General features: G+C 45.2%; 1 protein-coding gene across 7 annotated transcripts in view; it reads right to left on the bottom strand.

Annotated features, from left to right (window-relative positions):
• PRP4K (pre-mRNA processing factor kinase PRP4K) overlaps positions 1-22,970 on the bottom strand; it is a 45,384-nt gene that overhangs the window by 6,943 nt on the left and 15,471 nt on the right. For 5 of the 7 annotated variants that reach the window (XR_010984443.2, XR_010984444.2, XR_010984445.2 and 2 more), the window contains exons 7-13: positions 21,522-21,732; positions 18,527-18,603; positions 16,890-16,980; positions 16,318-16,465; positions 15,293-15,430; positions 14,921-15,074; positions 14,643-14,757 (exon numbers count right to left, since the gene is read on the bottom strand). Coding sequence is in view for 1 of the 7 variants with exons in the window: in XM_068116277.2 (XP_067972378.2) it covers positions 14,643-14,757; positions 14,921-15,074; positions 15,293-15,430; positions 16,318-16,465; positions 16,890-16,980; positions 18,527-18,603; positions 21,522-21,732 (934 nt within the window). In the remaining 6 variants the exon portion in view is untranslated. The remainder of the gene's footprint in view (positions 1-14,642; positions 14,758-14,920; positions 15,075-15,292; positions 15,431-16,317; positions 16,466-16,889; positions 16,981-18,526; positions 18,604-21,521; positions 21,733-22,970) is intronic. The other 2 variants (XR_010984446.2, XR_013623562.1) reach the window with 1 other exon arrangement.

Genomic DNA, 22,970 nt, shown 5'->3' with positions numbered 1-22,970 from the left:
TCTCAGACCACTACATTTTTGATGAACCCACTCAGCGCACATTGTACATTGAATGGAGTTCACTCCGACACCCTTCTTGCACACAGCACATGGCCACTTCCCAGTTCTTTCCACCTCACCACATGCTTTACCACTTGCCATCACCTTCGTCTTTCCTATATTAACCTTCAGACCTTTTGTCTCCATACATTCCTTCCACTTGTTCATCTTTTCCTTCAGTCCATCCATACTTTCCGCAATCAACACCAGATCATCTGCATACAACTCCCACGGTAAACCCTCCTTTACGTTCTGAGCCAGCACCTCCATCACAGCTACAAATAGTAGTGGACTTAGTACCGACCCCTGATGCACTCACACCTTCACCTCAAACTCACCACTGTTCCCGTCCTTCGTCCTTACAGCTGTGCGCGCTCTTTTGTACACTGCCATCACTACTCTGATCAACCATTCCTCCACTCCTAACTTCCTCAATGCCCATGTCAATACTTCGTGTGGAACCCTATCGAATGCTTTCTCCAGATCAACAAACCCAAGAAACAACTTCTTCCTCTTCTCCATGTACTTCTCCTGCAACTGCCTCACAATAAAGAGCGCGTCTGTCGTTCCTCTTCCTGGCATTATTCCAAACTGCATTTCGTCGATCTTCACCTTCTTCCTTATCCTCCTCTCCAACACCCTTTCCAATACCTTCATTCCATGCTCCAATAACTTTATCGCTCGGTACGAGCCACACTCCAGAGGGTCACCTTTCCCCTTGTATAGAGGGACGAGGGTACTCAGTTCCAAATCCACTGGAATGCGGCCTTCTTTCACCACCAGATTACAGATCTCTGTCATTCTCTTCACAACCCAACTTCCTGCTGCCTTCAACATATCTCCCACAACTCCCGTCGGCCCTCCCGCTTTTCTACTCTTCATTGCTTTTATCGCTTCCTCAACTTCCTTCTCAGTCATCTTCTCTGCCGGTCCTAAACCTGGGTTACTCTCTATGTTGCCATCCCATTCATTCTCTGTATTCAACAGCATTTCCATATATCTTTTCCATCTTCCTTTAATTCCATCTGGGTCCACAACGATTTGTCCCACTTCATCCTTCAAGCAACTCACCCCCATCACATCACACCTCTCTTTCGCTATCTGCTTTGCAATCCTGAATACCGCTCTCTGACCCTCTTCCGAATCCAAGCTTTCTCCGAACATTTTCCTACATGCCTCGTGCACCTTTGCCACCTCTTTCTTTGCAGCCTTCTTGGCTGCCTTATAACTTTCATGCTCTGCTTTTTCTGCTCCCGTACCCTTTGCCTTCTGCCACTCCTTGAACTTCTTCCTCTTCTCGTCAATCCTCTTTCCAACTTCCTCATCCCACCACCATGTTTCTGAGTGCCTCGGTGGTCCTTTTGTCCATCCACATACCTCACCAACGGCTCCCAACAGACTATCTTTCATTTACATCCAACCACGTTCAAGCTCAACCACATCATCCTCTACACTACTCAGCCTCTCTTTTAATGCCTCCCTTACTGTCACCTCTTTCAACCTCCACACCTTCATTCTCGGTTGGTACTTCACCCGCCGAGCTCTCCTCGCACCTTTCACCCTTATGTCGCAGACAACCAAGTGGTGCTGTGAAACAGCCTCCTCCCCCGGGATCACCTTTGTGTCCCGGAGGTTCCCCCTATCTCGCCTACGCACCATCAGGTAGTCAACGGTTGTCGTCGACCCACCTGACGTGTATGTAACATTGTAACAAGCTTATTATCCTCTTTCTGAAACTGAGTATTACAAATCAACAAATCAGCTCTATCAGCAAACTCCAAAATCCTTTCACCTTCTCCATTTCTCACACCATATCGATAACCCCCATGAACTCCCTCAAAACCGTCCATACTCCTTCCCACATGTCCATTTAGGTCTCCTCCTACCACAACAACTTCCTCATCTTTCACGTTTTCCATCAGCTTCTCTATCGCACACCAGAACTTGTCCTTCTTTTCATCGCTCCGACCAACCTGCGGAGCATATCCCGAGATGACGTTCACCAAGAGCTTTCCAATCATCATTTTCACCATCATCAACCTATCACTCACTCTAGTCACACTCACCACACTGTCTACAAACTCCTCAGAAAACAGGACACCAACACCATTCACGCCCTCCGGGCACCCTTGCCACACAAACTTGTATTTCTGTCCCTGCCTACCCTTTACCATTCTCACACCACTTCTCTTCCATCTCGTCCCTTGCACACAACATATGTCCACTCTTCTTCTGATCAATACTTCCACCACTTCTCCTGATCTCCCTGTCATTGTCCCTACATTCCATGTCCCAAACCTCAGAAACCGATCTCCACTTCGGGCTGTACCCTGCGCCCATATGTAGTTGTAATTGTCATGGTTCTGTTTTTATGGCCGGATGCCCTTCCTGACGCCAACCCTCTTAGTCGCCTCTTACGACACGCAGGGATACGGTGTACCTATTCTAACCAGGGTACACACCGGGATGTGCACTCTGCAGCTTTAACATGAATGAATGAATGAATGAATGAATGATCGTTTTATGGCCATTTTCCCCGCTAGGGCGGGGGTTAGCCTTGCGGGCCCCATGACAATCATGGTTCCCTGTTTGCGGCAATGTTTTTATGGCCGGATGCCCTTCCTGACGCCATGGAAGCTTTAAACCACCGTTTAGAGGCCATTTTTCCCCGGAAAGCGGGGGTTGGCCTTTTCGGGGACCGTGGTAGTTGTTGTTTTTTGGTCCCCTTTTTGAAGCAATGTTTTACGGCCGGATGCCCTTCCTGACGCCAACCCTTTTTGCCGCCTTCAACGACAAACAGGGAATTACCAGTGAACTGGTACTCAATTAGCCGACCTCGGAAGGATGACAGGCTGAGTCAACCCCCCTGGCATTAATTCGGCGATCGACCGAGATTCGAACCCAGGATCCTAGGATCCTAAGCCGGCACCCTAGCCGCTAGCCCAACACCAGGGATTAACACTTTAACATAGTGACTGAAAATACGTTTCTCGGCTTCTACTGGACGAAATTGGCTGCAAATTTCAGAAGTAAATGCTTTGTACGTTGAGGTAATATGTTCCAAATTTCAGCAACGTCTGTTTCCACATTCTTGAGTTTTATTTAGAAAACCCTCGAAATCACGTTGGTGTTTGTCCGTCCGTCCGCCCAAAATGTGTTGGCGCTCATATCTCAAGGGCTATACATCGAAACTTGGAATATACATCGGCAAATAGATCTAGTTAATGGCTTTCAAAACAAATTCCACCTAAGTGCTACATTTTTTGCTTTAAAATGAAAAAATATATATATCTAACTAACACACACACACACACACACACACACACACACACACACACACACACACACACACACACACACACACACACACACACACACACACACACACACACACACACACACACACACACACACACACACACACACACACACACACACACACACTATAACTCTTCCAACATGTGGCCTTATGGATAAGGTATCAGACTCCCAAGTTGGGGGGAGTGTAGGTTCGAGTCCCATCTGGGTTGAATCTTTTTTTCCCCTTACTTTTTCAAGTCTTTTATATCGTCTTGAATAAAGCCTTGTATAAAACCACCGTTTTAGAGGCCATTTTTCCCCGCAAAGCGGGGGTTGGCCTTTTCGGGGACCGTGGTAGTTGTTGTTTTTTGGTCCCCTTTTTGAAGCAATGTTTTACGGCCGGATGCCCTTCCTGACGCCAACCCTTTTTGCCGCCTTCAACGACAAACAGGGAATTACCAGTGAACTGGTACTCAATTATCCGACCTCGGAAGGATGACAGGCTGAGTCAACCCCCCTGGCATTAATTCGGCGATCGACCGAGATTCGAACCCAGGATCCTAGGATCCTAAGCCGGCACCCTAGCCGCTAGCCCAACACCAGGGATCTGAGCCTTGTATGATGAACAAATTTAATTTTAATTGAATTTAAATTTAATTTTGTTCGTATTTAAAATGTATCTTATGAAAAATTCCAGGGGCATGGAAAAGACCTCTTTGTATGGGATGTGCCATGTGGCAAACTAAAGAAAATAAGGGGCATTCTTGGATTAAATGACAGGTGCATAGAAAAGGCCCCTTTATATAAGGGTATGTGCCATGTGGCAAAGTATAGAAAAGAAGGGACATTCCATAGCTTATAGAAAATGTCAAAAAATAGAAAAGAAGAGACATTCAAAAAATATCGTGTGCAGGCTGTACTACCCTTGTGTTCTTAGACGGAACTAAGTAATGCTCTAGAAAGGTTCATATAAAGGGGTGCCAATTTGATTCATGCACCTGCATGAAGAAATACATGTATTTTATTTGCCAGATGTAGGGTGCCCCTTTATATGAACTTTTCTAAAGCATTACTTGGTTCCTCCTAAGAACCTAAGATGTTAGTATCAAAATCAATGAAACAAGAACAATGTGACTGTGTCACCAATATGCCTCTGCAGTCTGCATAGTCCAACAACGGGTAGATGCCATCACTCTGCATATGTATGGGTAGGGGATCACGTTTGTGAAGTTTCGCGTTGTTCGGATAAGGTTCGTTTTTCTATTCAAGATGGCTGCCAAACGAAGTGACCGATGACATCATCATTTTCAAACTATATGCAACAGTGCTGTTAGATATTTGTAAAATTTCGCATCAATAGGGTGAGCGGTTTCAGAGATATAATTATTTAATATTTTCCTTCAATCCAATATGGCTGCCAACAGCCTGGTGTTGGCTTAGCGGTTAGGGTGCTGGCTTGGGATCCTAAGATCCTGGGTTCGAATCCCGGTCGATCGCTGAATTAACGCCAGGGGGGTTGACTCAGCCTGTCATCCTTCCGAGGTTGGCAAATTGAGTACCAGATCACTGGTAATTCCCTGTGTGTTGCAAGAGGCGACTAACAAGGTTGGCGGCAGGAAGGGCATCTGGCTGTAAAACATTGCTTCAAAAAGGGGACCACGGTGAATGAATGAATGAATGAATGGTGCGGTGCCCAAAAAAAAAGGCCAACCCCTGCTCTGCAGGGAAAAATGGCCTCTAAAGGTGTTTTTTTTAATCCAATATGGCTGCCAAACCATGTGACCTATGATGTCACAAATTTAATATTTGTCACAAAAATTTAGATGTCACAAATTGGTCATAGATCATGTGCATGCAATTTAAGATTTTTAGGACAAGGAATTCGATTACATTTTTGGCTGGTATACCACTTCACCTATAGTATGATATCATTATCATGCTTTTGTTCCCCATTGGGTGTACTTGTCAATGTGCTAAGTTTCAAATTTTTCCATTCAGCGGTTTCTGAGAAATAATTTTTAATTATTTGCTTTTAATCCAAGATGGATGCCATACACATGACCTACGACGTCACAATTATCATAAAAACATGCTGCGTGGGTGTCACTCCTAACCTGAAAGTTTTGTTTCAATCGGACATATGGTTGCTGAAAAAAACGAGGTTTAGCCCATACAGACGAACGGACGGACAACCCAAAAATTTAATGCCTCCGGCGACTTTGTTGGTGGCGGCATAAAAAGTAATTTTTACTTTTAATTTTCTTCGGTTTTAAAAGTTGTTGTAACGGAACGGAATGTTTATAGTAACGCAGTTAAGCTCTTTTATTTTTAGCCTACCTGGAATTGGTATTCCAAATAAGGTATTGATCGTCATCGTGCAGTCGTGCACCACCTGTCCGTCTGCTATTTCGACTTCTCCAGCCAACCCAATGGGCTGATCCAGCTGAAATTTGGCAGCAAGGTTACGCAGCTGGCTGGTAACGGGGATTGCAAAGCTCGTTCCGGTTACGTGACTAAGTAGGTCGAAATGGCGGACTTAGTAAATTCCTTCAAAAATCTTTTTCTCGAGACCCACCAACCAGAATGCTACCAAATTTGGGTTAGAACATTAAGATAGGGTAATTATGTTAAATTGCGGAAGCCATGCCGATCACGTGACCAGAAGTGTGTTAAAATGGCCGGCTTAGTCAATTTTTTTGAACATCACGTACATTTCTTCAAAAATCTTCTTCTCCAGACCCACCAGTCAAAATACAACCACATTTGGGTTACAACATTAGGCCAGAACCCAGATAAGCTACAGGTACAGTGGTCCTATATTTTTATTCCCACTAGGTTTCAAGGTACGTGAGGGATTGGGGGTTTGAGGGGAGGGGGGAGGGGAGCCATATGACTCTAATGTCCCAGGGGATGTAATACTTAAATCTGGTTCTGGTTGGCATCTGTTTGTCGAGAACATGGTGAAGGAAGATTCATCTGACCATATCACATTTCTCCACTGCTCGTTAGTCCATTGGCCGTGCTCCATGCACCACTGGACTCACAAACAACATGCATTGCTAGGTGTGATGGGTTGCAGTGCACAAAGCGCTCGACTATATGGTATCCCACTCTCTCTGAAGTTCTCGATGGACCAGGTTGAAATTTAGTCAATTGATCTGCAGTTGCTCATCTGCTTTGCCTTGCACTTCAAATTCATGTTCAGATAGCACGATCCTGGAGTATGCGCTTCCGCCCACTGTTGCCCTTTGCTGATGATGCATTTTCCTCGGCAGTCCATGCCGACATCACCGTAGACACCATTGTGCTGAAATTTGGCAGCAAGGTTACGCAGCTGGCTGGTAACGGGGATTGCAAAGCTCATTCCGGTTACGTGACTAAGTAGGTCGAAATGGCGGACTTAGTAAATTCCTTCAAAAATCTTTTTCTCGAGACCCACCAACCAGAATGCTACCAAATTTGGGTTAGAACATTAAGATAGGGTAATTATGTTAAATTGCGGAAGCCATGCCGATCACGTGACCAGAAGTGTGTTAAAATGGCCGGCTTAGTCAATTTTTTTGAACATCACGTACATTTCTTCAAAAATCTTCTTCTCCAGACCCACCAGTCAAAATACAACCACATTTGGGTTACAACATTAGGCCAGAACCCAGATAAGCTACAGGTACAGTGGTCCTATATTTTTATTCCCACTAGGTTTCAAGGTACGTGAGGGATTGGGGGTTTGAGGGGAGGGGGGAGGGGAGCCATATGACTCTAATGTCCCAGGGGATGTAATACTTAAATCTGGTTCTGGTTGGCATCTGTTTGTCGAGAACATGGTGAAGGAAGATTCATCTGACCATATCACATTTCTCCACTGCTCGTTAGTCCATTGGCCGTGCTCCATGCACCACTGGACTCACAAACAACATGCATTGCTAGGTGTGATGGGTTGCAGTGCACAAAGCGCTCGACTATATGGTATCCCACTCTCTCTGAAGTTCTCGATGGACCAGGTTGAAATTTAGTCAATTGATCTGCAGTTGCTCATCTGCTTTGCCTTGCACTTCAAATTCATGTTCAGATAGCACGATCCTGGAGTATGCGCTTCCGCCCACTGTTGCCCTTTGCTGATGATGCATTTTCCTCGGCAGTCCATGCCGACATCACCGTAGACACCATTGTTTGTGAAACATCAGCAAGTTGAGCTGTCTTTGTCACTGGAGCTCCTACCAAGCGTGCCCCAATAAATCGCCCTTCTTTCAAAGTCACCGAGGGCTCTTCTTGCAGCCATGCTGGCCATAATTACAGTCAGGTGAAAAAGTAGTTGGGGTTGTCTGCGAAAAAGTTGGGGCGATCTCGCGAGATCTCGGAGACGGTGGGAGGGATTTTCGAAGCTCCACACGGTCTCCACGTTTTTCGAAGTTAAGTCTGTTCACAATTGTATTTTGTCGAAACTGTATTTATCTTTCGGTGTGTGAAGTTATTGTGTGCAACTTTGGTTGTTTCTCGGTGTTTATCTTTCATAAATTGATCGTCTGTTTGCCGTGTCGCGAGCAAGGCCTTTGAGGCCTTGTACAGTGTGCACTGTACAACCTTGAGGCTTTGTTTTTCTCAGCGGTCCGTCTTTTGTGATCCAATAACTTTCGTTCTCTGTATTCCCAGTCTTTTCACCCATAGCCTACTTCCTTGTGTAAATCTCAACTCAAAAAAAAAATATATATATATATATATATATATATATATATATATATATATATATATATACATTCCCTTCTCTGTTCTCATTCGTTTATTCATTCTTATTCGTTCGTTCGTTCTTCGACCACGTGTTTCTCCCCCATTTCCCCAGATAGTTTTCACTCATTAACCTTCAATGTTTACACTTTCCCCTCAAGTTATGTATTCCGTCATATTTTATAACACCTTTTTCTTCTTCTTCTTTAAAAGGCTGCTTTCGACTTGCTCACCAAATCAATTCATCCCAAAAAAAATATCCATCTCCTATAGTGCCTTTTTTCTACATTCCCTAAACTCTCCTGCACTCCATCCTCCATCCAGCGTCCTTAAACGTATTTTTAACTCGAAGGTCACAAGAAACTCATTTTGCAATAAATGTTCGTTTCCCATAAATCGTACACTTTCAAAAATCCAATCTCACCCCTCCCCTCCAAATCTTCCCCATAATCCCTCCCCTCCAAATCTTCCCCATCACCCCTCCCCTCCAAATCTTCCCCATCACCCATCCCTTTCAAATCTCCCCCCTTGCCCCCTCCCTCCTAAACTACCCCCTCACCCCTCCCCGCCAAGACGCCCCCTCGCCCCTCCCCTCCTAGACTCCTGCCTCACCCCTCCCCTCCAAATCTCCCCCATATCCCATCCCTTTCAAATCCCTCCCCTTGTCCCTTCCCTCCCAAACTCCCCCCTCACCCCTCCCCTTCAAATCTCCCCACCCTCATTGCTTCTCAATTTCCCCCCTCTCACTCCCCCTCCTCAAAGCGTCCTCCCCGCTTCTTCCCCCTTCAAACTCTCACCTCCATCTCCCCCAACCTTCTGCCTCGCTCTTCCCCCTCCTCAAATAACACCTCATTGTGGCTCACCCAATCACCATCAAACCTTTTGTCCGCCCCATCCTTCCCTTTCTCCGAGCTATTCTGAAATCTCTGACACACCTTCAACAGCTCTCCCTATCTCTTCCACCTCTTCCACATCTTACCCTACCCCTCCTCCCCCCTGTTCTGTATCTGATGCTCCCCCTTCCTCTTCATTAACGGTATGGACCTCAAACATCCGGGGCCTTCGTTCAAACTCAACTGATCTCTCCATACAGGTTGCTTCTGTCAAACCAGACGTGATCTGCTTAACAGAAACTTTCCTCCTTTATGATGTCTCTGATTCCATAGTATCTCTCCCGGGCTACTCCCTCCTCCGGTATGATAGACCTGAGCCTCGTCCTGGAGGCGGGGTTGCTATCTTTATCAAAAACTCTCTTCCTCACTCGCCCTGCACTGCACTCTCTCCACCTCACCCCCAGGAATACCTCTGGCTACGGCTTCCCCTTCGCTCCCACCTCTTGTTCATATGTGTGTTGTACCGTCCACCAAACAGTGATGACTCCATCTACATCTCGCTGTCTGATGATATGGACCAACTTCTATCTACTCATCCCAACTCTCTCTTCCTCATATGTGGTGATTTCAATTGTCACCATGCCAGTTGGCTGGGTGTGGGTACCTCTCTCACCAGCAATGGCTCTTCAGCAAAGGACTTCTGCGACTCACTGGGACTGACACAATCTGTCAATTTCCCGACCCGGATCTCAGTCAACGGAACATCTTCTCTTCTGGACTTGGTTATGACTAACTTCCCTGAAAATGTCTGCTGCTCTTCTTCTGCTCCGATCGGATCATCTGATCATGTCCTTGTTAAAGTGGACATCTCTCTGACCATCCTCAGGGAGCCTGCTCAGCGTCGACGAGTCTGGCATTTCACTCAGGCCAACTGGCACGGTCTTCAAGCAGCCATCAATCATCTGGACTGGTCTCCCATCTCTACCACCTCTGACATCAACTCATCCTGGGAATTCTTCCAAAGTAAATTGCTCTCTCTCATGCACAGATTTATCCCATCTCGTCTTCAGTTGTCATACCCTTCCTCCCGTCCATGGTACACGGAATCTTGTGGTGAGGCTGTTGCCCAGAAACAACTTGCCTTCGTCTCCTGGAAAGCAAATCCAACGGAAGGAAATCTCATTTCCTTTCACAAAGCCCGAAACAAGTGTGTGTCCACCCTCAGGAGAGCCAGGAAACAATATCTCTCCGTTCTCAAGACCGAACTCTCTTATCTGTCTCCCTCTTCCAAATCCTGGTGGCGTCTGGTCAAATCCGTTTCTGGTGTTTGTTCCCCCTCCATCCCCTCCCTTACCTCAAACGGCTACACAGCTGACTCCGCACGTGAAAAAGCTGAATGCCTCAACTCTGTGTTTGCCTCTAAATCTTGTGTCCCAAACCCATCCCTCTCTGTACCCACCATACCCAGTCGTACCCTGCTGCTCCTGGACTCCGTGTCCTTTCCTCCTGACAAGGTGGAAAAGTTTCTGTCAACCCTCGACTCTGATTCTGCAACTGGACCCGACGGCATCAGCCCACGGGTCCTAAAATCCTGCTCTGCTGCTCTATCTCACCCTCTCTCTGTTCTCTTCACCCTCTCTTTTGCTCAAGGTCAACTGCCATCTGCTTGGAAATCAGCCAACATCACCGCTTTGCACAAAAAAGGTGCAAAAACAGATCCTAGCAACTACAGACCAATCAGCCTTCTCCCAATTATCAGCAAAGTCATGGAATCCATCATTGCTTCGGATATGAAATCTTTCCTCTTCTCCAATGGCTTGATCTCTGATCATCAATTTGGTTTCAGACCAGGTCACTCTACTCTGGACATGCTGCTTCTGCTGTCTCAACAATGGATGGAGGTCCTCAATGCCAAACAGGAAATTAGAGCTGTCTCCCTCGACATATCACGTGCCTTCGACACGGTCTGGCACCCCGCTCTGCTCACCAAACTCTCCTCCTTTGGTATCCATGGAAATCTCCACGCATGGCTGGCGGACTTCCTCTCTAGTCGTCGTCAACGTGTGGCCCTGAATGGGTTTCTCTCATCTCCTCTTCCTGTTCAGGCTGGAGTTCCCCAAGGCAGTGTTCTGGGCCCCGTGCTTTTTCTGGTCTTCATCAATGATCTCTCTGACTCTCTCGAAAATCCTCTCTATCTCTTTGCTGATGACTCCACTCTCTGCCGCTCCATTCCTCTTCCCTCAGATCGGCAGTCTGCTGCCTCCTCACTCTCTGAAGACCTGGACAAAATCACAGACTGGTCAAACAAGTGGAACATGTCTTTCAATCCTGACAAATCTCACACTCTTACTATGTCTCTCCGAAAAGATCGACTGGACAACCCTCCCATCTACTTTCTCAACAATCCTCTCCAAGAAGTTCTGTCGCTCAAGATTTTGGGTCTCACTATCTGCCATGATCTTTCTTGGGAAAACCACATTTCCAAGCTGGCCTCCAAAGCCATTCGCCGACTGGGCATCCTCCGTCGTGCGAAGTCCTTCCTCGGCACACCTGAGCTCCTCACCACATACAAGGCTTTCATCCGCAGCTCAATGGAATACTGTTCTCCCCTATGGGCCGGTGCTCCCGCCTCACACCTAGCTCGGCTTCACGCTGTTGAAACCAAAGCTTTCAGAATTATTGGAATCTCCCGCGATGAAGCTATCTCTGAGGGCCTTTCACTCACTCACCGCAGGCAGGTAGGTGGACTTTCTGTCTTCTACCGACTCCTCTCCGGCCTTGCACCCCCAGCTCTCTCTGTGCTCTGTCCCCCAAATATTCCTACAGGTCGCACAAGATCTGCCAGCAACCCTCTGATGGTTAAACTGCCGAAATCTCGGCTCTCTGCTCACCTTCACTCTTTCATTCCTCTTTTCTCCCGCCTCTGGAACAAACTCCCTCACTCCCTTCAATCCCACTCCTCCCTCCAGGTCTTTAAAACAGCTGTTCACCACCATCTCTTATCTTCCCCCATCCAAAACCTTGATCTTTTCTACCCCCGCTAATTCACCCCAGATCCACCTTGTTTGAAATTGCAACTTCTTTCCTGGAAGTCCTGGCAGTGTCCATATGTTTTATACCTCTCCCACCGCCCCCTTCCCATGCCCCCCCCCCCAAAGCCCTCGCCCTCTCTCAGATCTCTCGATGTCTCCATGTCTCTCGGTCCCTGCTCTCAAATGTTGTGTTTGTGTCCTTCCCCCTCTCTCCCCATCTTGTCTACCGCTCCCGATGTTATATGTTTTATGTGTCGGTTTGTCTTTCTGTGTGATTAATGTTCGCTCTTTCACGAGCCTCGATCTTGTATACAAAAAAATAAAAAAAAAAATAAAAAAAAAAAAAATAAGTACATCCCATGTAAAGTTTTAACTTTTTCAACATATTTCAACATACAGCTATTTGATCTTCATTTCAACAATATTGATAGATAAAGGTGATATAATATAACAAATATCATGAAACATTTACATTTTGTAGTCCATTGTATAATTTAAATAAACATAAATGCAAATTTCGCATGTGGAAAAAGTAAGTACACCCCTACATTTATCACTACTTCAAATACCTAAAATTAGAATCAGGTGCAGCAGCTCAGGTGCAAATGATTAGAACATCGTTAGAGAGGATCTTGGAGGAACCTGTCTTATTTAAACCTCAGACATTTAGTTTGGTTTGCTCTTTGTTGTTGAAGTGTGTGGCATTACCATCCCGAGATCAAAAGAGCTCTCTGATGCCTTCAGAAAGAAGGTTATAGATGCCTACGAGTCTGGGAAGGGATTTAAAAAGATCTCCAAACAATTTGAAATCAATCATTCGACTGTCCGGAAGATCATCTACAAGCGGAGAAGACTCCAAACAACTGCCAACTTGTTCAGGCCAGGCCGCCCCAGCAAGTTCAGCCTGAAAGGAGACCATAAGATGCTGAAAGAAGTCTCTAAGAACCCCAGAATGTCATCACGGGACCGACAGGTAGCTCTTGCCACTGTTGATGTCAAAATGCACAAGTCTACCATTAGAAAGAGGCTGCACAAATTCGATCTCCATCGGAGGTGTGCCAGGAGGAAACCTTTGCTGTCCAGAAAGAACATCAGGGCAATAATAAAGTTTGCCAATGAACACCGAGGCAAAGACCAGCCCTTCTGGAACAATGTGCTCTGGACAGATGAGTCAAAGGTAGAGCTATTTGGCCACAGTACCAGAAGACATATTTGGCGAAAACCAAAGACAGCATTTGACCACAAGAACCTGATACCAACTGTAAAGCATGGTGGTGGAAATATTATGGTTTGGGCCAGCTTTGCTGCATCAGGGCCTGGGCAGCGCACCATCATGGAATCCACTATGAATTCTTCATTGTATCAGAGGGTGCTTGAGGATAATGTGAGGCCATCTGTCGGAAAGTTGTCAGATGTGTGGCGTGCTGATGAGGAGGAGAGTGTCGCTGAAGCTGAAGGGAAAGGTGTATGCTGCATGTGTGAAAAGTGTTATGATTTATGGGAGCGAGACATGGGTAATGAACGTAGAGCAGCAACGAAGGCTGGAAAGGGTGGAAATGCAAATGGTTCGATGGATGTGCGGAGTATCGTTGAGAGAGAGGAAGACAAATGATGAATTGCGAAAGATGATGGGAATATTGCCTGTGATTGATGCTGTGAAGAGGAACAGGTTGAGATGGTTTGGTCATGTGTTGAGGAAGGATGAAAGTGACTGGTTGAGAAGAGTGATGGAAATTAATGTAGAAGGAAGTAGAGGACGGGGAAGACCGAGAAAGACTTGGCTAAAGATGGTGGAAGAAGAAATGCGGGCAAGGGGGTTAACAAGGAGAGATGCAGAAAATAGGGCAAAATGGAGAAGATTGTCATGGGGACCGCAAGGCTAACCCCCGCTCTAGCAGGGAAAATGGCCTTAAAATGCATGTTGTTGTTGTTGTTGTTGTCGGAAAGTTGAAGCTCAACCGAAGGTGGACCTTGCAACATGACAATGACCCTAAACATACCAGTAAATCCACCAAGGAAGGCTGAAAAGAAAGAAATGGAGGGTTCTGGAATGGCCAAGTCAAAGCCCGGATCTAAATCCCATCGAGATGTTGTGGGGGGATTTGAAACGAGCTGTGCATGCAAGAAACCCCTCAAACATCGCACAGCTGAAAGAATTCTGCATGGGGGAGTGGGCAAAAATTTCTCCCAGTCGATGTCAGAGACTGGTAGACAGTTATATTATAAGAAACGCCTACTTGAGGTTGTTTCTGCCAAAGGGGGCAATACCACCTATTGGAGCCAAGGGTGTACTTACTTTTTCCACATGCGAAATTTGCATTTACGTTTATTTAAATTGTACAATGGACTACAAAATGTAAATGTTTCATGATATTTGTTATATTATATCACCTTTATCTATCAATATTGTTGAAATGAAGATCAAATAGCTGTATGTTGAAATATGTTGAAAAAGCTAAAACTTTACATGTGGTGTACTTACTTTTTCACGTGACTGTATAGGCAACCAGGTCTGTGCAGCATTTTTATGCATGACCCTAAGCACGCTGGGATGTTATTTGCTTAATTAACACATGGGCCACACCTGTGTGGAAGCTGTTGCTTTCAACATACTTGGTGTTCCCTTATTTACCCTGGTATTTCCATTTTTTGTCGACTACGTGTATTTCCCGAGTACGAAGACCCAAACACTAGGGTAGCATCCTCAACGACTCACCAATTTCCGGGGCACGATAGAATCGGCTGACGAGATATGGGGTAATGTCACAATCAGCAATATGTGACGCCGAGCCAAAGTCACACAACTTCAGAATCGTTTTTGATTCATTCACCTGGACGGAGGAGGAAGAGGAAAGTGATTAAATAAGTAGTTTTCAAACACGTATCCCCACCATAGTGTTACGTTTTAACCAGTCACCACCATTTACCCATTGCAAAAGACAGTGGAAGTGGTGGACATGAAAGCGTAGAGTCGAAGCTGATTTGCAAACGCACCAGGATGTTGTCGGGTTTGATGTCTGCGTGCAAGATGTTACATTTCTTGAGCAGTTTCAACGCCAGGAAAAGCTGCTGGCTGTACGAACGGACAGCCTTGATGTGCAGACCAACATCCTTCCCATACTTCTTCAGAACCTCTCGCAGGTTCATGCTGCATATGTGGAGCAACGTGCAGATCAAGGAGCGTTTTGAAATGAGAATAAATAAATGAAATGAAGAGCACACCAAAACACAGCAACCAAACTCTTCATCAATGAGGTGGTGAAAACTGTGTATGTGAGCGTGTTGGGGAGGGCAGGGCATGGACAGCAAAAGTGGTGGCAAGATGGGGAGAGGGTGCATGGGTTTAAATTTTAAGGGATAATTTACCTGAGTGGCTCAAATACAAGGCAGAGATGTTGTTTGTGGGTAAAATGGCGAAACAATCTAACACAATGAAACTTGTCATCCGTGTCTGCATCGTTTAACTTCTTCAGGAACTCCAGCTCTTTCAGGCCTGTCTTTTGCCTGCAAACCAACACGAAGCGGTAAACACTTGGGTGGTGTGGGGGTGGAGAGGAGGTGAGGGGTTTAAATTGCCAATTTTCATTTGGCGACTTTACAATAGGCACACGTCTTCTTTCGACAACGCCCTTCATTGGAAATCCGAGAAATTTGTCCGACTTTCCAAGCAGTGCGTTGCAAGCATTCCACGGTAAACAATTTAACAATCTTTTGGTTTTAGTTTTTGTCAATGAGACAGCACCACTGCCCGAGTGATGCCTTGGTCATACCAATTCACCGTACGGGAGGCCTGTCGTGGCAGAGGCAGAGCAGAGGTCTCGAAGCGGAGACACATTTGAACTGCGAGACCTTGTGTTATCGAATGGAATCTCTGCTCGCCAAGCCTCTACCGTCTGGGCGATTAGCAGGGAGACAAGGAGAAAAAAGGGTGTGGGGGAAGGGTGGGGGGGTTGGGAGGACGGAAGCGGAAAATCAGTGACCTAATGTGGCCTAGCGCCTCTCAAAAAACCCAGAATCCCTCATTCCGTGCGAAATTGTTCACCAATGTGCTGGAGGAGCCTTCACACAGAAGGAATCGAGTGGCAGAGGGTCCAGAGGTAGATATCGCACCTTGGTGATGGACACAACGTTGCAGGAGAATGTGGAAGTCGTAGGATGCAGAAAAGATAGAATAATGAGGATTTTTTTTTTTTTTGCAAAGAATTGGAATATAAAAAGGTAAGAGGTTTTAAGAGGAAAAATGTGAGGAAGCAGCGGCACCAAAACGGGGCAGCAAGCATAAGGGGAGGAGGAAGATGCCAAGCGGAAACAAACTTGGGCAAGATTTCAAAGTAGGCATATTTTTTTAAAACACCAGGAAGAAAGAATGTCAAATGTTGGTGACAACGCACATGAGTTCGTTGTTGCGAATTATCTTGATGGCAACGTCCTGGTTCCCCCGAGCGATGTCCCGAGCCCGGACCACGTTACTGAACACACCTTGACCGGTGTACCCATACACATTGTAACGTTTGTCAAGCACCTCACCGATGTTTACACCTGCGGGTGGGCAGGGAGGTATTCCGGCACGATTATGCAGTGTTCCATCACCGTTAACTGGCCGCGCAAAGTCGGCATCACTCCACCGATACAGTTATCCCATATGTTATAGAGGAGGAAATGGCCTACTATGAAGAAGACAACATGGTGTCAGTCGCATTTCAATTTAAAACAAATTAATTCATGCAAATCTGTCGATAAGGATACACTTTTACACATTTATCATTGCACCCAAAAGCGTGACAATGTAAATTGAAGAACGTGGGCCTACCATGGCGGCGTCATTGGGACAATATCCTATAATGCACGACTGCACTGGGTAAAAGCTGTATTTGAAGGTTCAGACACCACAAGGTAGCAGCAGCAACGGACCAGCGTGCTGGGTTTCCAAAGATGATATTTAAAATGCAGTACTGGAGCTTACGGTAATATCCCTCGGAATCGGTCCAGTTGTCTCTGAGGTTCGGGTTCTCCTTGTAATCTTTTCCCACGCCAGCCACCCTCACCCTCGGGCTCTGAATCGACAGATGAAAAAAAAAAAAAAAAAACCAAGAGGTAAACTAGAACGGCACTCAGTAGAGAGCATACCTTGGCCTGGTGAAGAGTTTACGTTTTGCATCCCACTGATAGGTTGGAATCCATCCACAACTATTTTAAATATCTTGTTCACAAACGGACAAAGAGACAGACAGACAGACAGGGATGAAAACATAACCTCCATCCACCTTTGGTGGAGGAGATAACAAAATGTGCTCCAGGTAATGGAGCTGTGCTCCATTTGTACCTGCAATAAAACAGTGCAACTCTGGCATAGAAGCCCTCACAGCTCCATGACTAGTCTGAGTATGAACGTATGTGGAACATCCGCTCATGGACACGAATGTGAAGGTACACGTAAAGCAAAAGGAGAGACATATGCCAAACCTATACATCAAGAGAAGAAACCTAGTGCCAAATGTGATCGGCAGGTTTCATGGTTCACATGCTGGTAATGGGTCCTTGGGCCTTACTGGCTCTCAATATCAAGCATGGTAATGCGGTGAAGACGATGGATTGATACCCCATAGGTTGTTTATTTTTTGTTTTGTTTTGTATACAAGATCGAGGCTCGTTTAAGAGCCAACATTAATGCCAAAAAAAAACTAGAGGTTCCAGGGAACCTGAACTCAACTGGTCTATATCAATATGGTTAGAATATGCATAAGAGAACCACAAACTATATATAGTTTATATGTGCTAAAGAGGTACAGTAACGTTGAAGGTATCTCATGTTTAAACAGGAAACAAAAAAGGAAGAGGAAAAAGGAAACAAACAAAACAAAACAAAAATTGATTTTTCAATATGGCCGCCCTGCCGCGCCCATTTTTGGGCGTACAACGCCCAAATGCAATCCCAAACTACTAGTTTATGTCTTAAAGATGCTGAATAACAAGTTTCATCAAATTTAATCAATATTTCTGACTTTTAGAGCGAAGACGTCGAATTGTTTACAGACGACAGACAGACAGACAGACGACGGACACTGGGTGTCGACAAAAACTCAGCTGGACATAGTCCAGTTGAGTTTTTAAAAAACGACACATAAGATGAAATAAAGGGAGCGGGGGGCAAGATGGGGAAGCACACAAGTGCAACATTTGAGAGCAGGGACATCGGGAGATCTGTAGGAGGGAGAGGGCTTGGGGGGAGGAGGTGTGGGAAGGGGTTGGGGAGTGAGAGGTAAAAAAAACAAAAAAACACATGGACACAGCTAGGACTTCCAGGAAAGAAGTCAGTTATGTTCAAATAATTATGGTTATGGGTTCAAATCCAACTCGAAGTAGATCTAGATTTTCAGCGTCTGAAAAGAGCTCGTATCATAAGTACCGTGTCTATTGTGATAAAAGGTCAGCTGACTCGCCAATGAAATTCAGCGAATAGTAGTCTACCTGGGGCTTTTATACGTAGCAATGAACCACATCGGCAGCAATCATGAGGGGTGAGTGAGAGAACAGAACCTCACAATGTTAATACGTTTCTAAACCAATAAAAAGCATCCATTGAACAACACGCTCACTTACATCAAAATGTGCCGCAAACGTGGTATCAGACTCCACAAACATGTCTGGAACCAGTGGCTTTCTTGGTGCAGCATCTGCTGTGAAATAAGGACAAATCTGAATGAAGCAAAACCAAAAATCTCCAGATCCCGATATCAGTTTAACTGTTCAGTTGATTAAAAATAAATATTTAAAGCAACACCAAAAAAAAAAAAAAAAAAAAAAAAAAAAAAAAAACAGCTTTGTTCTGTCTCCCCAACAACAACACAACAACAACAAGCATTTTAAGGCCATTTTCCCTGCTAGAGCGGGGGTTAGCCTTGCGGTCCCCATGACAATCTTCTCCATTTTGCCCTATTTTCTGCATCTCTCCTTGTTAACCCCATTGCCCGCATTTCTTCTTCCACCATCTTTAGCCAAGTCTTTGTCGGTCTTCCCCGTCCTCTACGTCCTTCTACATTCATTTCCATCACTCTTCTCAACCAGTCACTTTCATCCTTCCTCAACACATGACCAAACCATCTCAACCTGTTCCTCTTCACAGCATCAATCACAGGCTCTATTCCCATCATCTTTCGCAATTCATCATTTGTCTTCCTCTCTCTCAACGATACTCCGCACATCCACCGAACCATTTGCATTTCCACCCTTTCCAGCCTTCGTTGCTGCTCTACGTTCATTACCCATGTTTCGCTCCCATAAATCATAACACTTCTCACACATGCAGCATACACCTTTCCCTTCAGCTTCCACGACACTCCCCTCCTCATCAGCACGCCACTCAGTTCCCGAAACTTCTTCCATGCACATCTCACTCTTGCAACCGTTGTCGAGTCTGATCCACCTTCTCCATTCAGCATGTCTCCGAGGTAGCAAAATCTTTTCACACCTTCCAGCTTCACGCCGTCTCCAAGATCCAACTCAATATTTCCTCCATCTGCAGCTCCCTCTGTGCACACCTTACACTTGAATGTAGCTGCCACACTGGTTAATGACCCTCTCAGACCACTACATTTTTGATGAACCCACTCAGCGCAAACTGTACATTGAATGGAGTTCACTCCGACACCCTTCCTGCACACAGCACGTGGCCACTTCCCAGTTCTTTCCATCTCACCACATGCTTTACCACATGCCATCACCTTCGTCTTTCCAATATTCACCTTCAGACCTTTTGTCTCCATACATTCCTTCCACTTGTTCATCTTCTCCTTCAGTCCATCCATACTTTCCGCAATCAACACCAGATCATCTGCATACAATAACTCCCACGGTAAACCCTCCTTTACGTTCCGAGCCAGCACCTCCATCACAGCTACAAATAGTAGTGAACTTAGTACCGACCCCTGATGCAGTCCCACCTTCACCTCAAACTCACCACTGTTCCCATCCTTCGTCCTTACCACTGTGCGAAATTAACGCCAGCCCGACAGCCCGTGGCTGGTATCTTTATTGAGTTACCAGCCCGGTGGTCTGGATAGATTTTGCCCTACACCTTCGTTTAAAATAGACTTTTTTCTGTTGAAAATGCATGTTTCCCTCAAATTAATACTTTTTTCTGCGTTTGCAAATTGTTTTTGTTTATATCCGGGGTCTGACATTCGACGCCATTTATATTTTCTTTCGTGGTATTTGATTGGATGTGCCATTCGAGCGAGAGCCAATGAGGATACGCCTTATATAGGTTCGCTGTATAGTACGAAACGAACTCCGTTGGTCAAACGGAACGGAGCTAAATTAACTAATATACGAAACGGAACTAATATGCCGTATGTGGGAGATTTATGAATGACTATAGATGTAGAATACTTTATTCATATAGTTCCCACCAATAAGAAGATTTCAAAATGCTTTTATGCTGTAGAAATGCTATAGTAATTATATATATTTATAAATATATAAATTTTATAGATAAACTATAATAGTAATTATTACTATAGTAATGCTATAGAAAAATCACAGATCTGCAGTGGCCAGAGGTGAATGACTCCTATCAGCCTGTGTGCCCCAACATCCTGGCAGTCATTGACCTGATATTGACACTGCCAGCCAGCTCGGCCGAATGTGAGCGAGGATTCTCACAAATGAAGATCATGAAGAATGATCTCAGGAACAGGCTCAAGTCAACAACAATGTCGGATTTGCTCTGCATCCAACTAGAATCTGCGGATATCACCGACTTTGAGCCTAAGCCAGCAATCAACTTCTGGAACAGCTGTTCCAAGAGAACGAGAAGGCCCAACTTCACCCGGAGCGGAGCAGGGGCCAGCTTGTTGCCAAAGCTGGTGCGGGATCAGGTCACGGAGATAGATGCTGCTGCTGTTGCAGGTGGTGAACCTGAGGGAGCTGGTCTGCCGGAGCCAATATCAGCAGCTGACAAAGTCGGATTATGAGTCCGGCCTTGACACTGACTGCGAAGACGTGGTTCTGGATGACATTGAGGACTTACAGGCTGCCGTGGAAGATATGTAAAACTAACAAGAAATGTGATAGATCATAGACCGACTACTAGACCTCAAGTTTTTCTCAACTTTGTATTACTTTAACTCACCATCAAGTTATCAACTGTGACTGTCCTGCACATGTTGATCGATCTATGCACAAACTTTTTATAAAATTTCCTCACTTTTCTGACAATAAAACGTATTTGGTGTCATGAAAATATTATTCACTAGTGTTTTTTAATTTAATTATTCGAGAAGACCTATAGTTGCGATTAGGTTTTTAGGGAGTTTATTCCTGAACACTCCTAAAATGCACCAATTTGAGTCCTTATTTTCATCTCAGTTCTTCGGGCTGGTAACTTTTTCTTCGGGCTGGTAACTCTCAAAAGTTACCAGCCCAAATGGCTGGTAACTATATGCCCCAATTTCACACACTGGTCCTTACAGCTGTGCACGCTCTTTGGTACATTGCCATCACCACTCTGATCAACCATTCCTCCACTCCTAACTTCCTCAATGCCCATGTCATGGGCTGCTCTGTCTCCCCGATTCAAATATTTTCACCTACTTACCAGCAATGCATTCCAACCATGCCATCTGGCGCATCTTGGCCACCATTGATGCTTCAAACGTGTCCCGGTTCTCAATCTGGTAAGCCTTGACGTCAGCGGCGGCACGTTCAAACAGCTCTTCTTCAGGGGATGGCGAGCGTGAACGGCCCGAGCTGTGCGGGCTGCTCGGCTCCGACTGCTGGCTGTCTGCATCCGGCTGCACCCGGTATTTCTGCAAGGCAAGGTCATCGAGGTTGAAACAGCCAGGTTTTAAATCAATCTGGGAAGATATGAGGAAACAAACGTCTCGTATCCACCAAATAAGTAAATAAACACTCCGACCTATGTGGTGACACGAGATCTCGACTTGTACCTGCAATAAAACAGTGCAACTCTGGCATGGAAACCCTCACAGCTCCATGACTAGTCTCAGTATAAACGTATGTGGAACATCCGCTCATGGACACGAATGTGAAGGTACGCGTTAAGCGAAAGGAGAACGGGAGAACGAAGGTCATGGTTCTGACTATGAATAACTACGGTATGTTACTGCAAGTGCTTCGTCAAGATGCAACATGAAGAGCAACTTTAGAGGTCGAGTCAGGTAAAGCCTCGATGTATTGGCTCACCAGTGTGGGTTTGATTCCCCAGTATCTCGGATTGATCAGTTCCACATGGTGAAGTGGCAACCTGGTCAGGATTGGTTCTCAGGCACAGAAGACATTCACGACCTGTCATGAGTGCCCTGATGCTCTGTAAGAAGTGTGGGCCTACCTACCTCGAAGTATAGTCAGGTTCACTATGTCAATAAATTATATTTCGTTCCAAATCATGGTAGATTAGCAAACCTATACATTTTTGGAAAGGTTATAGCATAAGGAAACTAAAAATCAATGTTTACATTTGGAGAGATACCTGTATGGCGGCCATTTTGGATTTTCAAAATGGCCACTGTAAAATACATATTTTGTTCTATTTCTGCCTCTAATTACCCTAAAAACTTTAAAATATATACTAAACCTATATTTTCAGGGACAAGGAATCCAATGAAAGTATCAAATTAGTGCTATGGGGAATGGTAAGACACGAATCAAAGGTTTTGAATTGCAAAATACTGTCTTTATATTCGCGATAAGTTGCATAATCAAATACATGTTATCATTTTGTACAGGCAGTTAATAACATCAAAATGTGTCACAATAATTCATATCACCAAACATACACAGGCAGTCAGCAAAATCATATATACACATGCAGTCAGTATAACTTCACATCTACACAGGCAGTCAATGACAAAATATACACAGGCAGTCAATGGCATCAAACATACACGATTACAGAATATGCCATTTAGAGTTCGTCATCACTGTCCTGTGTGTCGTATCCGACAATATAGTCCGCATCGTTTTCACAGTCCGTTCCACACAAGCAAAGGTCGGTCAAATTGATTGGCAAATCGAATTGGTCGAA

Source organism: Myxine glutinosa, chromosome 5, assembly GCF_964187855.1.
Source record: "Myxine glutinosa chromosome 5, kmMyxGlut1.1, whole genome shotgun sequence".
NCBI classification, from domain to species: Eukaryota; Metazoa; Chordata; class Myxini; order Myxiniformes; family Myxinidae; genus Myxine; species Myxine glutinosa.
The sequence above is the reverse complement of the archived record's forward strand: the minus strand, read 5'-3'. Positions and strand labels throughout refer to the sequence as shown.